Source organism: Nerophis ophidion, unplaced genomic scaffold (assembly GCF_033978795.1).
Source record: "Nerophis ophidion isolate RoL-2023_Sa unplaced genomic scaffold, RoL_Noph_v1.0 HiC_scaffold_38, whole genome shotgun sequence".
In the NCBI taxonomy this organism is placed as follows: domain Eukaryota; kingdom Metazoa; phylum Chordata; class Actinopteri; order Syngnathiformes; family Syngnathidae; genus Nerophis; species Nerophis ophidion.
Genome location: NW_026906960.1, coordinates 182,788 through 202,249, shown reverse-complemented (window position 1 = coordinate 202,249; position 19,462 = coordinate 182,788). Strand labels below are relative to the sequence as shown.

Here is a 19,462-nt window from a genome sequence, read left to right as displayed (position 1 = left end):
TTATGCGGCGCGCGCTTCGATGTGACAATTTTATGTTGGTGCGGCCCATGAGTTTAATCTGAACGGCGCTTGATAGGTCATGCTTGCCCACGTCCCCAATTTTCCCGGGAGACCCCTGAATTTCAGGGCACCAATTCTCTCGAAGCCCCTGTCAATTTTTACCAGATCAACAATATTCAGGGAGTGCCATAAAGGCACTGCCTTTAGCGCCCCCTATATCCTGAATTGACAGCGTGCAAGCCCAATTAGAATAGAATAGAATATAATAGACTTTATTGTCATTATATTTGCATATAACGAGATTAAAGACTCCAACTTGAGTGGCGGTTGTGGGAACAAATATGGGGTGAAATAAATAACACAAGGGTAATAAAGGAAAAACTAACAATTGAAATAAACAGACAACTATCCAATAAAAATAACAAGCAATCCTGTACAATATACAGCACACTGTAGAAATACAAAATACTGTACAATATACAGAACAAGACATGAGTACGGAAGTAATAAATAACAATCAGTATTGCACAGTAGGGTATTAGGGCATGATATTGTACAGGAGTGAATTATTATTATTATAAGTTAGATTTTAACATGGTGACAGCTCTGGAGAAGAAGCTGTCTCTGAGCCTGTTTGTTCTGGCTCTGATGCACCTGTAGCGCCTGCCTGATGGTAGCAGGTGGAACAGGTGGTAGCCAGGGTGTGTGCTGTCTTTGGTGATGGTTTTTGCTTTCTTGAGGCAACGGGAGTTATGTAAATGCTTCAGGGAGGGCAGGGGGCAGCCGATAATTTTTTGTGCAGACTTTATGACCCTCTAATTCGCCTGTTTGTCTGCTTCAGTGCAGCTGGCGTACCACACTGTTATGCAGAGTGGTCCAGAGTCCAGAAGAAAGCAAATTTTGTATTTCATTTGGAAGTCAAGGCGCTATAGTCTGGAGGAAAGCTGGAGAGGAGCAAAATCCAAGTTGCTTGAAATCCAGTGTGTTCCCACAGTCAGCAATGGTTTGGGGAGCCATGTCAGCTGCTGGTTTTTGTCCACTGTGTTTAATCAAGTCTAGAGTCAATGCAGCTGTGTACCAAGAGCACTCCATGCTTCCATCTGTTGTAAAGCTCTATGGAGATGATGACTTCATCTTCCAGCATGATCTGCCAGAACCAGCAGTAACTGGTGTACTGACCATGGCATTACTGTCCGCGATTGGCCTGCCAACTCCCCTGACCTGAACCCCTTAGAGAATTTGTGGGGTATTGTGAAGAAGAAGCTGTAAGACACCAGACTCAATAATGCAAATGAGCTAAAGGCCACTATTGAAGCATCCTGAGCATCCATAACACCTCAGCAATGCCACAGGCCGATTGCCTCCATGCCACGCCGCATTGATGCAGTAATCCATGCGAAAGGATTCCCAACCAAGTACTTAGTGCATTAGACATTTTCAAATATTTGATTTTGTTTTGCTATTATAAATCTTTTTGTTTTACTTGGTCCTAGGAAATATTCTAATTTTTTGAGATAGGATTTTTGAGTTTTCTTAAGCTGTATGCCATAATCAGCAATATTAAAATAATAAAAGGCTTGCAATATTTCAGTTGATGTGTAATGTATCCAGAATGTCTGACATTTCCATGTTTTTAGTTTCATTACAGAAAATAAAGGACTTTATCACAATATTATAATTTTCTGAGACAGTCCTGTGTGTGTGTGTGTGTGTGTGTGTGTATATATATATATATATATATATATATATATATATATATATATATATATATATATGTTTTGATTGGATTATCCGGAGAATAGTGCATTCATTATTAGTCTGGGGGTAGGCAGTCCTGCCTACCCCTAGACTAAACGACTCTGAAACCAATAATGAATGTAACTGTCGCAAGAAACCTGATTGCCCTCTCAACGGAAGGTGCTTACAGACATCAGTCGTTTACCAAGCAAAGGTAATACGCAAGGACATTAACACATCCGACACGTACGTAGGATTAACCGAAGGAGCGTTCAAAACAAGATGGAATAATCACAACGTCTCCTTTAGAAACCAGACTTTGCAGAATTCTACAGAACTCAGCAAACACATTTGGAACCTCAAAGACAATAATGTTGAATATTCAATAACATGGCAAATTCTTGCATCCAGCACACCTTACAACAGTGGTAATAAAAGATGCAACCTATGCTTAAAAGAGAAACTGTTTATTATATATCATCCAGATCTATCATCCCTCAACAAGCGCAGTGAAATCATTTCAACATGCCGCCATAGACGGAAACACCTCCTAGGTAACACATGAGCCAATCACCACACCCTACGCCTGCCTGTACCCACCCACTCTGTGCCCTATATAAACCATTGTATGTGAATGCTTCCATTAAAATCTGCTGATGATTGAGGGAACCCCTCATGAAACACTTCTGTAGAGATGAAGTAGTCTTGTGTTTTTTTTTCCCACACCTACACATGTATATATATATATATATATATATATATGTATATATATATATATATATATATATATATATATATGTATATATATATATATATATATATATATATATATATATATATATATATATATATATATATATATATATATATACATACATACATAAGAGAGAGAGACAGAGGTATTGTAATAACTTGAAGTAAATAATGAAGATTGAAAACCAATTACAAAAAACAGAATCCCAAACAAATTTACTAAAAGCTTACCTTTTTTAATTTGGCATAGTATGTATATATTATTAATGTTGTAAATAAACTCTTAATACATCTAGAACAGGGGTGGGCAACCCGCAGCTCCGGAGCCGCATGCAGCTCTTTGGCCACTCTGATGAGGCTCAGCTGCATAATCACCGACCCCCTTGGTTATTTCGGGAGGTTTCCTTATTTTGGTGCATCTCCCGGACATCACCCGGGGCTAATAGTCTCCGATTTTTTCGGACTACAATATTGAGGGCGCGCCGTGATGGCTTTACTTTTAACATCCTCTGCGACATGTCATCGCGCCCGCTTTTACACCATGCTATCTGTGTGCCAGCCCGACGCATGCATTTCGCCCCTTCTGTCATCACACGTACGAGATTGCAAGGCATATAGTCAACAGCTACACAGGTTACACTCAAGGTTGTGATATAAACAACTTAAACACTCTTACTAATATGCGCCACACTGTGAACCCACACCAAACAAGAATGACAAACACATTTCGGGAGGACATCCTCACAGTAACACCGAACAGAACAGATACCCACAATCCCAGGCATCCGTGACCGTTCCCGGTTATATTATACACCCCGCTGGCACCAACCCCCCCCCCGTGTGTCGCTTGAGGTGGGCGGGGTTCGGGGGGGCAGGGTTTGGTGCTAGCGGGGTGTATAATGTAGCCAGGAATAGTCACGGATGCATTGGATTGTGGGTATTTGTTCTGTTCTGTTTATGTTGTGTTACTGTGAGAATGTCCTCCTGAACTGTGTTTGTCATTCTTGTATAATCTTGTATAATGTTGAGCTTACTTGGACTGTGATGAAGCTGTGAGGACTCAGGTGGTTTGTCTTCATGCTCTTCAGTCTTCACGGAGACAACAGTCAGTGGAAACTTGCTGACATCAGCCTCCTCCTGCCCTACAGGACACTCTCCCTCCTGACTGATCCACACTTCCTCCTCTTCCTCTTTACTGTGTGGGGGCTGTGGATCCTCTTCTTCCTCTTTAATGTGGGGGGGCTGTGGATCCTCCCCTTCCTCTTTAATGTGAGGAGGCTGCTGGACGTCTGTTGGGTAAATAAGTAAATAAGATAAAGAGAGTATAGAAATAGTTTTGAACTGACACTGTTGACACAATGACATGATTTGTGTTCTTTTGTGTGTTGTGTTAAAAGTGTGTAGCAAAACAACCAATAAAAACACTGGAAATACCTACTTTTTTCCTAAAAATTATTCAAAAGTGGTACAGTGAGTACAAAAACAGACTTGGAAATTTGATGGGGGTCAATTTGAAAAGTTTGTATAAGTACGAGGCAGGATTGATTGAAGCATTCTTAACTTCACTGATGTAAAGTGGGTAAATATTGTTTTGTGTATACGGTCTATGACACCTAAACTTTATCTGTAAACTTAACCATAATATTATAATGATATTGTCATTACCATAACTTCAATATCATGGAAATAAAAAAAATATAATTCCAAAATCACTAAAAAAACAAAAAAAACATTCATGGTATGTTTTTGTTATCATGCAACATACTTTCTTGAGGTCATTTTGTTGGCTGGGCCAAAAGGAACTTTTACCAAAACATGTTTTACTATGTGCTGTTTTATGGAGTATCTTCATCAACAATTCCTCTTTAGGAATTGGAGACCATCTACGACACGCTGAAGGAAAGTCAGTCAACTGTATGTGCTTTTAATAAAACAAGTGTTGACTACTTTGGTTATTGAAAATAAATGTTTACTTTCACTTATTGATGCATGTAGGTCAGAATCATGACGTGAAATAATTAGATTTGATTACAGTATAAAATATATTTGGTGAGTGTATGAGTTTAGTGTAAAAATGTTGACACATGTTTACATCTTCTTGGGGACTGGAACACAGATATGTCCTGAAAGGATGCACCCATTTTTAAAACCTTCACTAAACTGTGCCACCAACATTGTCTCACTTAACTCATTAATCAAACTACCGGGGTGAGTGAGTCCTTTTAAACCTTCATAGACCTCCTTGTTACTTCTGACCAGTCTCAGATCACCACAAGTGGAACTACTGTATGTGGCTTAAGTGATCATTCCATCATTTTCTGTACCCATGAAGAACAGAACCGAGGCTAACGGCCACAAAACAAGAGAAGCTACAATCCTCAAGACCAAGACTAGCAAGGCTTTCAATGACAAACTGCCGAAATAAGACTTGCCTCGGTACTTGCAAGTACACAGGTCTTTGGGTCAATTCCTAACCTCAGAAAAGTAAATAACTTCACAGTCAAAGTGGGCGACAATATTATAACAAACAAAAATTAGATTAACTTTCTTGGCTGCATCGTAGAGACTAATCTCTCCAGTGAAAAAATGACTACTCAGGTAGTGAAAGAATCAACCGACAAATTATATTCTTACTAATGTTGTCCCAATAACAATATTTTGGTACCGGGACCTTTACAAAAATGGATTTTGATACTTTTCTAAAAAAAAGGGATCACAGAAAAGTGCATTATTGGCTTTTTTAAATAAAAAATGTTTTGGGGTACATCAAACATGTTTCCTATTGCAAGTTTGTGAACATACTGGACAACTTGTCTTTTAGTAGTAAGTATATAAAGAAAAACTCCTAATTTAGTCCGTTGACGTATGCAGTAACATATTGTGTCATTTATATTCTATTATTATTAGGTCAAAATTATTAAGGACAAGTGGTAAAAAATGGATTATTAATTTACTTGTTCATTAACTGTAAATATCTGCTTATTTTCTGTTTTAACATGTTCTACCTACACTTCTGTTAAAATGTAATAATCACTTATGTTTCTGTTGTTTGGATACTTTACATTAGTTTTGGATGATACCATAAATGTGGGTATCAATCTGATACCAAGTAGTTACAGGATCATATATTGGTCATATTCAAAGTCCTCATGTGTCCAGTGACATTTTTCCTGAGTTTATAAACATAATATAAATAATTACAAATAAAAAAACGAAAGAAGATGTGATGGCAAAACATTTTGATGTAAACATAGAAGTAGTACTTTTTAGAGGCGGTTTAGTACCGAATATGATTAATGCAGTTGAGATGGGGTCCAACACCCGCCACGACCCCAAACGTGACAAGCAGTAGAAAATGGATGGATGGATAGTATCACGGTACTTTACCAATACCGGCATTCCATACACCCTTACTTCTTATATAGTAGGATCACCCCGCTGGTGGGTAGAAATACACTTAAGACTCTGACACAAGCACTCATTTAAAGGCCTACTGAAAGCCACTACTAGCGACCACACAGTCTGATAGTTTATATATCAATGATGAAATATTAACATTGCAACACATGCCAATACGGACGGTTTAGTTTACTAAATTGCAATTTTAAATTTCCTGCGGAGTTTATTGGTGAAAACGTCACGGACTGTAAGGAAATATTAGCGGTGCACCACACACAGCTAAAAGTTGTCTGCTTTAATGGCGTAATTACACAGTATTTTGGACATCTGTGTTGCTGAATCTTTTGCAATTTGTTCAATTAATAATGGAGAAGTCAAAGTAGAAAGATGGAGTTGGGAAGCTTTAACCTTTAGCCACACAAACACACGGTGATTCCTTGTTTAAAATTCCTGGAGGTGAAACTTTACTATGGATCAGAGCGGTCAAGCAAACATGGATCCCGACCAAATGTCAACCAGCAGGTTTCGGTGAGAAAATTGTGGTTAAAAAGTCACCTCTTACCGGAGATCAGCTGAACTTGCGCCATCCATACAGCTGCCGTCGACTTCCCTCAGAGACTGGCCTCAAGACACCCGTGGACACACCCCTCCAACTATCAGGTAATATTAAACTCACTAATACGTCACATCCTGTTCATGAGAAAGGACACAAAAGAAAAAGGCTCCGCTTTTGCTACCGGACTTTTTATTTATTCTGAAGATTTTGACAACTGATTTGCGATCACAGCCACAGGAGAGTCACCTGGCATCCTTGACCTCATTTTGGTCAGTTGTGAGGCACTGATACGCTGAAATGAGGCAAGTTGGAAGAGCCGTTTGCCTCAAGCCATCGGCGCCTTACCGCAGCTCAAAGCGGTTGCCTAGCAACCAAAAGCTACGGCGAGTTTACAGCTGTTTTAAAGTGCTTCCAACGTCGCAGTGTTATAAGTTGACAGACTAACACCTGAAATCGATCTGTGAACAACGCAATGCACGCATTGTTGGAACAAACAAGTTAAACGTGCTGCAAGTTGCTAAAGTAACTGCCGTTTAAGACACAAGAGTCACTGATGTCATCGATCTGCCACGATGCCAAAAGTTAAAGAGAAGACTGAAACCCAAAACCTTCGTGTCAGCCGACACAGGACACAACTGGGACCAAGATTTGAGACTGGACACAGGACATGATGGGAATCAAGAAGGAGTACTACTAAAAATACTCCATGAATTAAAAGAAGATTGGAAAGAAATGAAAGAAGAAATGAAAGAAATAAAAAAAGATCTGAAAAAAGCAATGGAAGAACACAAATAAGATGTGAAAAGTCTGCAAACTCAAATCATCACCAGAAAAAATGAAGTCTCTGATATGTGCCAACAATTGAAGACCTTTCAAGAAGATATGCGCCAACAAATGAAGACCCTTCAAGAAGACAACTCCATGCTGTGGAATATCATAGATGAAATGGAGCAGGATAAACGAATGAATGATATCATGGTGACAGGGCACCGAATTAAACCAAGATCCTATGCGAAGGCTGTGAATAATGAAGGTGAACCAGATGAAATGGACCTTGTCTCGGCAGAACAGCAAGTGGTCAACTTTCTGCAATCAAAGGAAATTGAAATCGATATTATTACCATCGAAACATGCATCCCACTGAACAGAAGAGACAACAACGCCACTCCAGTCATGCTCGTGAAACTCGTAAACAGAACATCTAAAATGGCATTGCTGAGACAGGGAAAGAAGCTGAAGGGAACAAATGTGTACATGAATGAGCATCTCACTAAACATAATGCTGGAATCGCCAAGAAAGCACGCAACTTGAGAAAGCAGGGAAAAATCCAGGGAACTTGGAGCGCCAACTGTAAAATCTACATCAAGCTGAATGGAGGTCCAGAAGCAAGAGTAATTGTTGTCAATGACATCAAAGACCTGGACAAATTTGAAGTTTACACAGCTTCCACAACAACGATGATAATGGACTCTGACAGAAAACAAGCACCTAAATTCAACATCAACACTACTACGCTGCAAGGGACGACTGAAAAAGAAGACCTAGATTCAGGACTGCATCCATCTACACTTATAGACATTATTGAAACGACATCAAAGATTGTTGAGCAAGGAAATATGGAACTACAAAACTTCTGCAACAAAGAGCACAAAAACCAGGATTTGGAAAACGATATAGATCCAGATACACATTTTTTTCCCCCACATTAGTAATAATTGTTTTTATTACAAAGATGAGCAATACAATAGCATCATTAAAAGTGATAACAAATTGTCAATTGTTCATTTTAATAGCAGAAGCTTGTATGCAAACTACAACAACATTAAGAACTTTTTGAAATACATCAAAAAACCCTTCAAAGTGATCGCCGTCACAGAAACATGGATTGATGATAAAAAAAAGGAATAGATTTTGATCTGGAAGGATATGAACTAAACTACATCAACAGAGCCAACAAAAATGGAGGAGGAGTAGTTGTGTATGTGATGAAAAACCCGAACCTCAAAGTGGTAAAAAACATGTCATTAGCTATAGATAATATCTTAGAATGTATTACCATTGTAATATGTCAGGAAAATAGCAAAAACATAGTAATCAGTTGTATATATAGATCACCTAAGTCAAGTATAGAAACATTTGAAGAATGGATCAAGGCAACTTACATGGACAATGGTCAAAAAATAATTTTCTTATGCGGTGACTTTAATATTGACTTATTGAACCCTAACAAGCAAAAGTTTATTGATGACTTCATTGATACAATGTACAGCATCAGTTTATATCCTAAAATCACAAAGCCAAGCAGCATCACAGGACACTGTGCCACACTTATTGATCATATCTTTACCAATGAGTTTGATAATAACACCACAAGTGGTCTACTTATAACCGACGTTAGTGATCATCTGCCAGTTTTTACAATATATGATGGAAACTGCAAGAAGAACATGGAAGACAAAAGGACAATTCAAAGACTGTGCACAGAGAAGAGGATGATTGCTTTCAAAATGGAGCAACAAAAGCAAGATTGGGACAATGTGTACAATGAAGAAGAGGTTGATGAAGCATACGAACATTTCTTAAACAAGTTCATAATACTTTATGACAAACATTGTCCATGGAGACAACTCAGTAGTAAACAGAGAAAGAATAATCAACCATGGATGACAAAAGGATTAAACAATGCTTGTAAGAAGAAGAATACGCTATATAGAAAATTTATAGTACAAAGAACTACAGAGGCAGAAGTTAAGTACAAAAAGTATAAAAACAAGTTAACAAACATACTACGATCATGTAGAAAAGAATATTACATGAGAGCAACATGGGGCATTCTCAATAGCATTATTAAAAATGGCACTAAGAGGGATTACCCCCAATACTTCTTAGATCAGGGGTGTCAAACTCAAATACAGAGTGGGCCAAAATTTAAAACTGAACAAATCCGCGGGCCAAGGTTGAACACATTGCCTTTTAATAGGGACCCAAACACGTTTTGCAATGAATATTAAACAAGCAAGGCTTAAATATGGCAGCATGGTGGAACAGGGGTTAGTGCATCTGCCTCACAATACGAAGGTCCTGAGTAATCCTGGGTTCTTTCTGTGTGGAGTTTGCATGTTCTCCCTGTGACTGCGTGGGTTCCCTCCGGGTACTCAGGCTTCCTCCCATGGAACAGGCAGAGCTTATATAACGTAATAGTGCAAAATCAACTTTTAAAAAACAAAGGAAAAAACATCAGTGGTATATTAAATAGAATTTAACTTAAAAAATTAATGCCTCTTTTCTATTTGCAGCCTTCTGAGGTAAATACCAACATTAACTTTTTCCACAGGCTAATAAATTTGAAAATAAAATTAAAATGAGGTGGGCGGGGATTTGGTGGTATATTGTAGAGTTGGTGCTGCAAAGGGTTCTTGGTATTTGTTCTGTTGTGTTTATGTTGTGTTACGGTGCGGGTGTTCTCCCGAAATATGTTTTGTCATTCTTGTTTGGTGTGGGTTCACAGTGTGGCGCATATTTGTAACAGTGTTAAAGTTGTTTATACGGCCACCCTCAGTGTGACCTGTATGGCTGTTGGCCAAGTATGTGTGTGTGAAAGCCACATATATTATGTGACTTGGCCAGCACGCTGTTTATATGGAGGAAAAGAGGACATGACGGCATGTTGTAGAGGACGCTAAAGGCATCGCCTTTAAAGCACGCTACCAATATTGTTGTCCGGGTGCAAATCAGGAAAATGGTTGCCCAGAGAGATTTTCGAGAAGGGCACTAAACTTCGGGAGTCTCCCGGGAAAATCGGGAGGGTTGGCAAGTATGAGTATTAGCGGTGAATGTGGTGTTACCGGCGGGCCAGCTCTAATGTTAATTTGATATTGCCTCAAGGGCCAAATGAAATTAAACGGCGGGCCAATGTTTGGCCCGCGGGCCAGAGTTTCACACCCATATCTTAGATGGAAATAAACATAATGACAACATAAAGGAAGTAGTTGAAAGCTTTAATAACTACTTTGTAAATATTGGACCAAAATTGGAAGAAAGGATTCCAGACCCAGTTTCAATTGAGGACTATAATGATACCATTGAGCAAAATCCCAACTCCAAGTTCCTCAGAAATGTGACACAGGAGGAACTAGTTAAAATCGTGAAAAAATGTAAATCAAAGTCTTCAACTGATTGTAACGGAATTGATATGGATACGATAAAAAAGGTTATTGATGAGATCTCAGGACCATTAATGTATATTAGTAACCTATCATTTCAAACAGGTACATCTCCAAACAAAATGAAAATAGCTAAAGTTGCACCAATTTATAAGACTGGAGATAAACATCTATTTACAAATTATAGACCTGTTTCTTTACTTTCACAAATTTCTAAAATCATTGAAAAACTGTTCAATAAAAGATTAGAGTTTCATAAATAAAAATAGAATACTCGAAGAGAACCAATATGGATACAGAGCTAATGTTTCAACTTCAAAGGCTTTAATTGAAATCACAGAAGAAATGACCAATGCAATAGATAGTAAAAAATGTGCAGCAGCAGTGTTTATGGATCTAACTAAAGCATTTGACACAATTAATCACAATATTTTAATCAAAAAACTGGAATGATATGGCATTAGAGGGTTAGTCTTAAATTGGATAAGAAGTTATCTAACGAACAGGAAACAATACGTGAAACTAGGCGAACACACTTCTACAACACTAAATATATCCTGTGGTGTACCTCAGGGATCAATACTGGGACCTAAATTATTCAATCTCTATATAAATGACGTTTGTAAAGTTACAAGAGATTTAAAGTTAGTATTATTTGCGGATGAAACAACAGCGTTTTGTTGAGGAGAGAACACAAAGAGGATAATACAAATAATAACAGAAGAAATGAACAAATTAAAAAAATGGTTTGACAAAAACAGACTATCATTAAATCTCAGTAAAACTAAAATAATGCCATTTGGTAACAGTAGAAAAGAAGTGTCAAACACAAATACAAATAGACGGAATAGAAATTGAAAGAGTAAATGAAACCAAATTTCTAGGTATAATGATTGATGATAAATTGAACTGGAAATCTCATGTAAAAAATATACAACATAAAAGTAACAAGAAATACGTCAATAATGTATAAAGCCAAAATATGTTCTGGACCGAAAATCAGTTTATATTCTCTACTGCTCACTAGTGTTACATATCTGAGTTACTGTGTAGAAATATGGGGAAATAATTACAAAAGTACACTTCATTCACTAACAGTGTTACAAAAAAGATCAGTTAGAATAATACATCATGTTGGATATAGACAACATACAAACCCTTTTTTTATTGAATTAAAAATACTGAAATTCCACCACATAGTGAAATTGCAAACAGAAAAAATTATACACAAAGCAAACTATAACCTGCTTCCCAAGAATATACAACGATTCTTCTCAACAAAAGAGAAATATAATCTTAGAGCAAAATGTAATTTAAAACATTTGTATGCACGTACAACACTTAAGACCTTCAGTATATCAGGATGTGGAATTAAATGATGGAATGGATTAAGCAAAGCAATCAAACAATGTACTAATATCATCCACTTCAAGAAACTCTTCAAACTGGAAGTGTTTACAAAGTAGAAAGAAAAAGAACCATGATAATAAACATTCTGATTTTATTCACCCATTCATTCTCAAAATAATCGTACTTATCTCATCGTATGGAATAAAACTTACTTCACCAATTATTTATTTATTTTTATTGTGATTACTTATTACTTATGGAGTATACATTGTGAATACATTGAGAACAGGAAGTGAACAAAAGTTTTAGCAACTGTTATGTAAAGAAAAGGGGTAAGCTCTGCTTCTTCCTACTCCTTTTCCAACATGTTGAAAATAGAAACTGGAAATTGTGATGTATCATGTTGTATGTGTGATGTATCATGTTGTATGTGTGATGTATCATGTTGCATGTGTGATGTATCATGTTGTATACATGCATGTGTGATGTATCATGTTGTATGTGTGATGTATCATGTTGTATGCTTGCATGTGTGATGTATCATGTTGTATGCATGTATGTGTGATGTATCATGTTGTATACATGCATGTGTGATGTATCATGTTGTATGTGTGATGTATCATGTTGTATGTGTGATATATCATGTTGTATACATGCATGTGTGATGTATCATGTTGCATGTGTGATATATCATGTTGTATACATGCATGTGTGATGTATCATGTTGTATGTGTGATGTATCATGTTGTATACATGCATGTGTGATGTATCATGTTGCATGTGTGATGTATCATGTTGTATGTGTGATGTATCATGTTGTATGTGTGATGTATCATGTTGTATGTGTGATGTATCATGTTGTATGTGTGATGTATCATGTTGCATGTGTGATATATCATGTTGTATACATGCATGTGTGATGTATCATGTTGCATGTGTGATGTATCATGTTGTATACATGCATGTGTGATGTATCATGTTGTATGTGTGATGTATCATGTTGTATGCATGCATGTGTGATGTATCATGTTGTATGCATGCATGTGTGATGTATGTAAGGGACGACGTGGCGCAGTGGGAGAGTGGCCGTGCGCAACCCGAGGGTCCCTGGTTCAAATCCCACCTAGTACCAACTTGGTCACGTCCGTTGTGTCCTGAGCAAGACACTTCACCCTTGCTCCTGATGGGTTCTGGTTGGCGCCTTGCATGGCAGCTCCCTCCATCAGTGTGTGAATGTATGTGTGAATGGGTAAATGTGGAAGTAGTGTCAAAGCGCTTTGAGTACCTTGAAGGTAGAAAAGCGCTATACAAGTACAACCCATTTATCATTTATCATTTATCATGTTGTATGTGTGATGTATCATGTTGTATACATGCATGTGTGATGTATCATGTTGTATGTGTGATGTATCATGTTGTATGTGTGATGTATCATGTTGTATGTGTGATGTATCATGTTGTATGTGTGATGTATCATGTTGTATGTGTGATGTATCATGTTGTATGTGTGATGTATCATGTTGTATGTGTGATGTATCATGTTGTATACATGCATGTGTGATGTATCATGTTGTATACATGCATGTGTGATGTATCATGTTGTATACATGCATGTGTGATGTATCATGTTGTATGTGTGATGTATCATGTTGTATGCTTGCATGTTCCAAATAAACTCAAACTCAACTCACTAAAACACAAGCAACACAATAGAAAGATAAGGGATTTCCCAGAATTATCCTAGTAAATGTGTCTAAAAACATCTGAATCAGTCCCAATGCAATAACCTTTTTTTTTTAACTTGATTTTTTATTTTTTTTTCTAGTCCGTCGCTATCAATATCCTCAAACACGAATCTTTCATCCTCGCTCATATTAATGGGGAAATTGTCATTTTCTCAGTCCGAATAGCTCTTGCTGCTGGAGGCTCCCAGTAAAAAGATTGTGAGGTTGTGAGGAGCCCCCACACTTGTGACGTCATTGTCTGCGACATCCGGTAAAGGCAAGGCTTTTTTGTCAGCACCAAAAGTTGCGAACTTTATCGTGGATGTTCTCTACTAAATTATTTCAGCAAAAATATGTCAATATCGCAAAATGATCAAGTATGACACAGAATGGAACTGCTATCCCCGTTTGAATAAGAAAATCTCATTTCAGTAGGCCTTTAACCCCACTTTGACTACAGAGTTCATGTTTGTTACCGTGATGCCTTAAAAGCCCTGAAAAACAAACTCCAGACAGCCCAAAACCAAATGATTGGGCTTCTGCTTAACCGTCCATCTCGGCCTCACCTTTCAGCCAACCATTTCCTTAACGTGGGGAGGCTCTTGGTGGCCGACAGAGTACATCTTCTTGCAGTTGGTCTGGTGTAGAAGATACACCATACCACTAACATACCCATGTACCTGTCTAGATACTTCAAAATATATTCACCATTATAACACCAAAGGTAGTTGTACAAATCACATTCAACCTAGATCTCACTCCAAAAAAGGTTCTAATGTGTTTGCCTGCCATACCACCAACATGTGGAAGTCCCTATCAAAAAGAAACATATTACTGCTTGCGGCTACTCGTAACTGGGAATAAACATAGCCTTTTATCTACTTGAAATTATATTTGCATGTATTTTCTTGCAGTATATTTGTATTTTAAATGCTACTTTCTACATAGTACTATGTGAGTTCAAATATATATTTCAACTGAAAGCATCTCAGGCTTTCTTGTAGCAGTGAATGTGTACCGTGATGAAAGTGTACCCTTTCCTATGCAAACTTCTCATAACTCCTTCAATCAATCAATCACACATTGTTACAAACTGAGAGGAACATCAACCTCAAACTGTCCCCTTTTCGTGAAGAATCTAAGTCAGGGGTCTCAAACTCAATTTACCTGGGGGCCACTGGATGCAGAAACCGGGTGAGGCTGGGCTGCAAGAAAACATTTCTTAAAAAATCCAACATGCACTTTTTAATGAATTCACCTTCTTTGAATGGCTTTCCCGCCCTCGTAACATACTTGCCAACTGTGGCGATCTCTCCGGGAAACACCCGAATATCAGTGCCCCTCCCGACAATCCCCCGGGGCAAGCATTCTCCCGGTTTTAACCCGGACAACAATATTAAGGGCGTGTCGCGATGTCACAGTCTTTAGCGTCCTCTACAACCTGCCGTCTCGTCCGCCTTTCCACCATGGCGCACATTAGTAACAGTGTTAAAGTTGTTTATACGGCCACCCTCAGTGTGACCTGTATGGCTGTTGATCAACTATGTCTTGCAGTTGTTTACTGCATCTACAGAAGCCAAATACGGCATGTGGCTGGGCTGGCACACTGTTTGTACAGGTTGTAGAGGATGCTAAAAGCAGTTCCTCCATGGTGCCCCCTTAATATTGTTATTTTGGATGAAATTCTGGAGAATGATTACCCCAGGAGGGGCACTGAAAAATTGGGAGTCTCCCGGAAGAATCAAGAGTATGCAAGTACACCGCTGTTAGGCGCCGTTCATATAAAACACGCGGGCCGCACCAACATTAATTTTTCATATTAATCAATCGATCAATCAATCAATGTTTATTTATATAGCCCCAAATCACAAATGTCTCAAAGGACTGCACAAATCATTACGACTACAACATCCTCGGAAGAACCCACAAAAGGGCAAGGAAAACTCACACCCAGTGGGCAGGGAGAATTCACATCCAGTGGGACGCCAGTGACAATGCTGACTATGAGAAACCTTGGAGAGGACCTCAGATGTGGGCACCCCCCCCCTCTCTAGGGGACCGAAAGCAATGGATGTCGAGCGGGTCTAACATGATACTGTGAAAGTTCAATCCATAGTGGCTCCAACACAGCCGCAAGAGTTCAGTTCAAGCGGATCCAAGACAGCAGCGAGAGTCCCGTCCACAGGAAACCATCTCAAGCGGATCAGCAGCGTAGAGATATCCCCAACCGATACAGGCGAGCGGTCCATCCTGGGTCCCGACGAGCGGTCCATCCTGGGTCTCGACTCTGGACAGCCAGCACTTCATCCATGGTTATCAGACCGGACCCCCTCCACAAGGGAGGGGGGGACATAGGAGAAAGAAAAGAAGCGGCAGATCAACTGGTCTAAAAAGGAGGTCTATTTAAAGGCTAGAGTATACAGATGAGTTTTAAGGTGAGACCTAAATGCTTCTACTGAGGTAGCATCTCGAACTGTTACCGGGAGGGCATTCCAGAGTACTGGAGCCCGAACGGGTGCGGGCCGCAAAATAACGTCTCGCGGGCCGCAATTGGCCCGCGTGTTTGAGATCCCTGATCTAAATCAAAGCATTGCATCATCCCCACAAGACAAAGCATCTTCCTACTGAAGAAGTGTTAATAATGAAATGTAAAGTTAGTAAAGATGTGAGAGTAAGAAGTAAACAAACCTGTTCTGTGTAACACAACTTGATGTTTCTTGAAAACAGCGTCCAGTAGTTGATGTTGTCGCTCCTTCTCCTCTTTTGTACGACAAAGTTCCTCCTCATACTTTGCTATCGTTCTTTCGCACATTTTCACACAATCACAACACTTTACTCACACATTTGATCTCTACTTAGCGATGTGTTGATAACTTCTGTGTCTTCTGTTAGCAGCTAACAAGCTAAGCTAACTAGCGAGCTAAGCTAACTAACAAGCAAAGATAGCACGAGAAGCGGCACAGTGCTTCTAGCGCATCGAGACCACTTTATCCTTAAAGAAAGAATCAAATATGTATTTTATACGACGTAAATATTTCAAACTGGATAACAAATAATAAGACTGTCTTTCTCCGTCCATGTGCTGCACACTTGACGTTACAAGGCAGTACTGCTCTGTTCTGCTGCTTTCCGTTTACACCGGAAGCTGGGAATGACGTCACAGCCGAGTGGACGAAGAGGTATCTCTATATAAGATATTGCCTGCTGTCACTGTTACCATGCTTTTATAACCTGTAATATTTATTTGAATAACAATGTGATATAAACGAGTGTCTTGTTTTTCAAAAATAAATTCAAAGTATATCAAACACAGCTTTAATGTTGGGGTTCAGTGGCGCCCCCGTGCGACATTTATTGCAATGACAAGAGTGAAAGTGCTAGAAATTGTAGCGATATTACTGCCTGATTCCACGTGTTTTTATTGTGGTTCCCTTTTACTCCTAGATAATCTATTTTCATACAAAACATTGATAAAACATTCAAATATCACAGAACGTGATGTCGCACGAACCAGAGGTGTGGACTCGAGTCACATGACTTGGACTCGAGTCGGACTCGAGTCATAAATTTGATGACTTTAGACTCGACTTGACCACATTTAAAAAGACTTGCAATTCGACTTAGACTTTAACATCAATGACTTGTGACTTGACTTGGACTTGAGCCTTTTGACTTGACATGACTTGCTACTTTCCCCGAAACCCAAAGATTAAAAAATTATTCAGGAGCGCTCCGTATCTTTCATTTAGTATTTGTGTGTGTCTGCGTGTTGTTCCCGTCAGCTTGTATGCTCTCAGTACAACAGCCAATCACATTGCAGGTCAGCTTGTATGCTCTCAGTACAACAGCCAATCACATTGCAGGTCAGCTTGTATGCTCTCAGTACAACAGCCAATCACATTGCAGGTCAGCTTGTATGCTCTCAGTACAACAGCCAATCACATTGCAGGTCAGCTTGTATGCTCTCAGTACAACAGCCAATCACATTGCAGGTCAGCTTGTATGCTCTCAGTACAACAGCCAATCACATTGCAGGTCAGCTTGTATGCTCTCAGTACAACAGCCAATCACATTGCAGGTCACCTTGTATGCTCTCAGTACAACAGCCAATCACATTGCAGGTCAGCTTGTATGCTCTCAGTACAACAGCCAATCACATTGCAAGTCAGCTTGTATGCTCTCAGTACAACAGCCAATCACATTAGTACTGCTCTTTTGCTCCCACAGCACTCATCCAATCACATTGCAGGTCAGCTTGTATGCTCTCAGTACAACAGCCAATCACATTGCAGGTCAGCTTGTATGCGCTCAGTACAACAGCCAATCACATTGCAGGTCAGCTTGTATGCTCTCAGTACAACAGCCAATCACATTGCAGGTCAGCTTGTATGCTCTCAGTACAACAGCCAATCACATTAGTACTGTTGTTTTGCTCCCACAGCACTCATCCAATCACATTGCAGGTCAGCTTGTATGCTCTCAGTACAACAGCCAATCACATTGCAGGTCAGCTTGTATGCGCTCAGTACAACAGCCAATCACATTGCAGGTCAGCTTGTATGCTCTCAGTACAACAGCCAATCACATTGCAGGTCAGCTTGTATGCTCTCAGTACAACAGCCAATCACATTGCAGGTCAGCTTGTATGCTCTCAGTACAACAGCCAATCACATTGCAGGTCAGCTTGTATGCTCTCAGTACAACAGCCAATCACATTAGTACTGTTGTTTTGCTCCCACAGCACTCATCCAATTCCAATCACATTGCAGGTCAGCTTGTATGCTCTCAGTACAACAGCCAATCACATTGCAGGTCAGCTTGTATGCTCTCAGTACAACAGCCAATCACATTGCAGGTCAGCTTGTATGCTCTCAGTACAACAGCCAATCACATTGCAGGTCAGCTTGTATGCTCTCAGTACAACAGCCAATCACATTGCAGGTCAGCTTGTATGCTCTCAGTACAACAGCCAATCACATTGCAGGTCAGCTTGTATGCTCTCAGTACAACAGCCAATCACATTGCAGGTCAGCTTGTATGCTCTCAGTACAACAGCCAATCACATTAGTACTGTTGTTTTGCTCCCACAGCACTCATCCAATCAAATTGCAGGAAAACCAAGGAAGAATAATTCTTAAACAACGCGCCATTGAGAAAAAAAATATGCCAACGTTGGTTTCGTCCGGGTATAAAAAACTACGACTTGGTCAACAAAAAACGAATTGCCGTATGCAAAACATGCAGTTCGAATATGTAGACGCAACAACTTCCAATTTCGTTCGACATTTGAAGATGCACAAAGAAGGGTAAGTTTTGATTGTAAGCTAAAGTTTATTGGCTGAGTAATGTGACTTGTATTTGCTGTGTAGTTGAATGAGTGAGGCTGTAAACTCACTGCTAACGTTATAACCATAGTCATCTTATAAGTAGACGCGGTATAGAGCACTTCTGCTACTGGCGCTGAGGAGACGAGACGCGCGGTCGCCATCTTGGAGTGGTGATCCGCTCCACTCAGTGCAATTAATTTGGCAGGAGCAATGAACAGTCGGCCTCCATCTTGGAGTGGTGATCCGCTTCACTCAGTGCAATTAATTTGGCAGGAGCAATGAACAGTCGGCCTCCATCTTGGAGTGGTGATCCGCTTCACTCAGTGCAATTAATTTGGCAGGAGCAATGAACAGTCGGCCTCCATCTTGGAGTGGTGATCCGCTCCACTCAGTGCAATTAATTTGGCAGGAGCAATGAACAGTCGGCGCATTTAATTAATCTTACCTCACTA

General features: G+C 39.4%; 2 protein-coding genes across 3 annotated transcripts in view; both read right to left on the bottom strand.

The window, feature by feature from the left end:
- The window catches only part of LOC133546700 (gastrula zinc finger protein XlCGF57.1-like), a 237,351-nt gene that overhangs the window by 137,256 nt on the left and 80,633 nt on the right, over positions 1 to 19,462 (bottom strand). The gene's annotated exons all lie outside the window — the stretch shown is intronic.
- LOC133546704 (zinc finger protein OZF-like) overlaps positions 1 to 19,462 on the bottom strand; it is a 52,509-nt gene that overhangs the window by 4,636 nt on the left and 28,411 nt on the right. The window contains exons 1-2 of one of the 2 annotated variants that reach the window (XM_061892502.1): positions 16,372 to 16,833; positions 3,525 to 3,779 (exon numbers count right to left, since the gene is read on the bottom strand). In XM_061892502.1, coding sequence (XP_061748486.1) covers positions 3,525 to 3,779; positions 16,372 to 16,495 — 379 coding nt within the window. In that variant the 5' untranslated portion in view covers positions 16,496 to 16,833. Of the gene's footprint in view, positions 1 to 3,524; positions 3,780 to 16,371; positions 16,834 to 19,462 lie in introns of those variants that run through there. The other variant, XM_061892501.1, reaches the window with a different exon arrangement.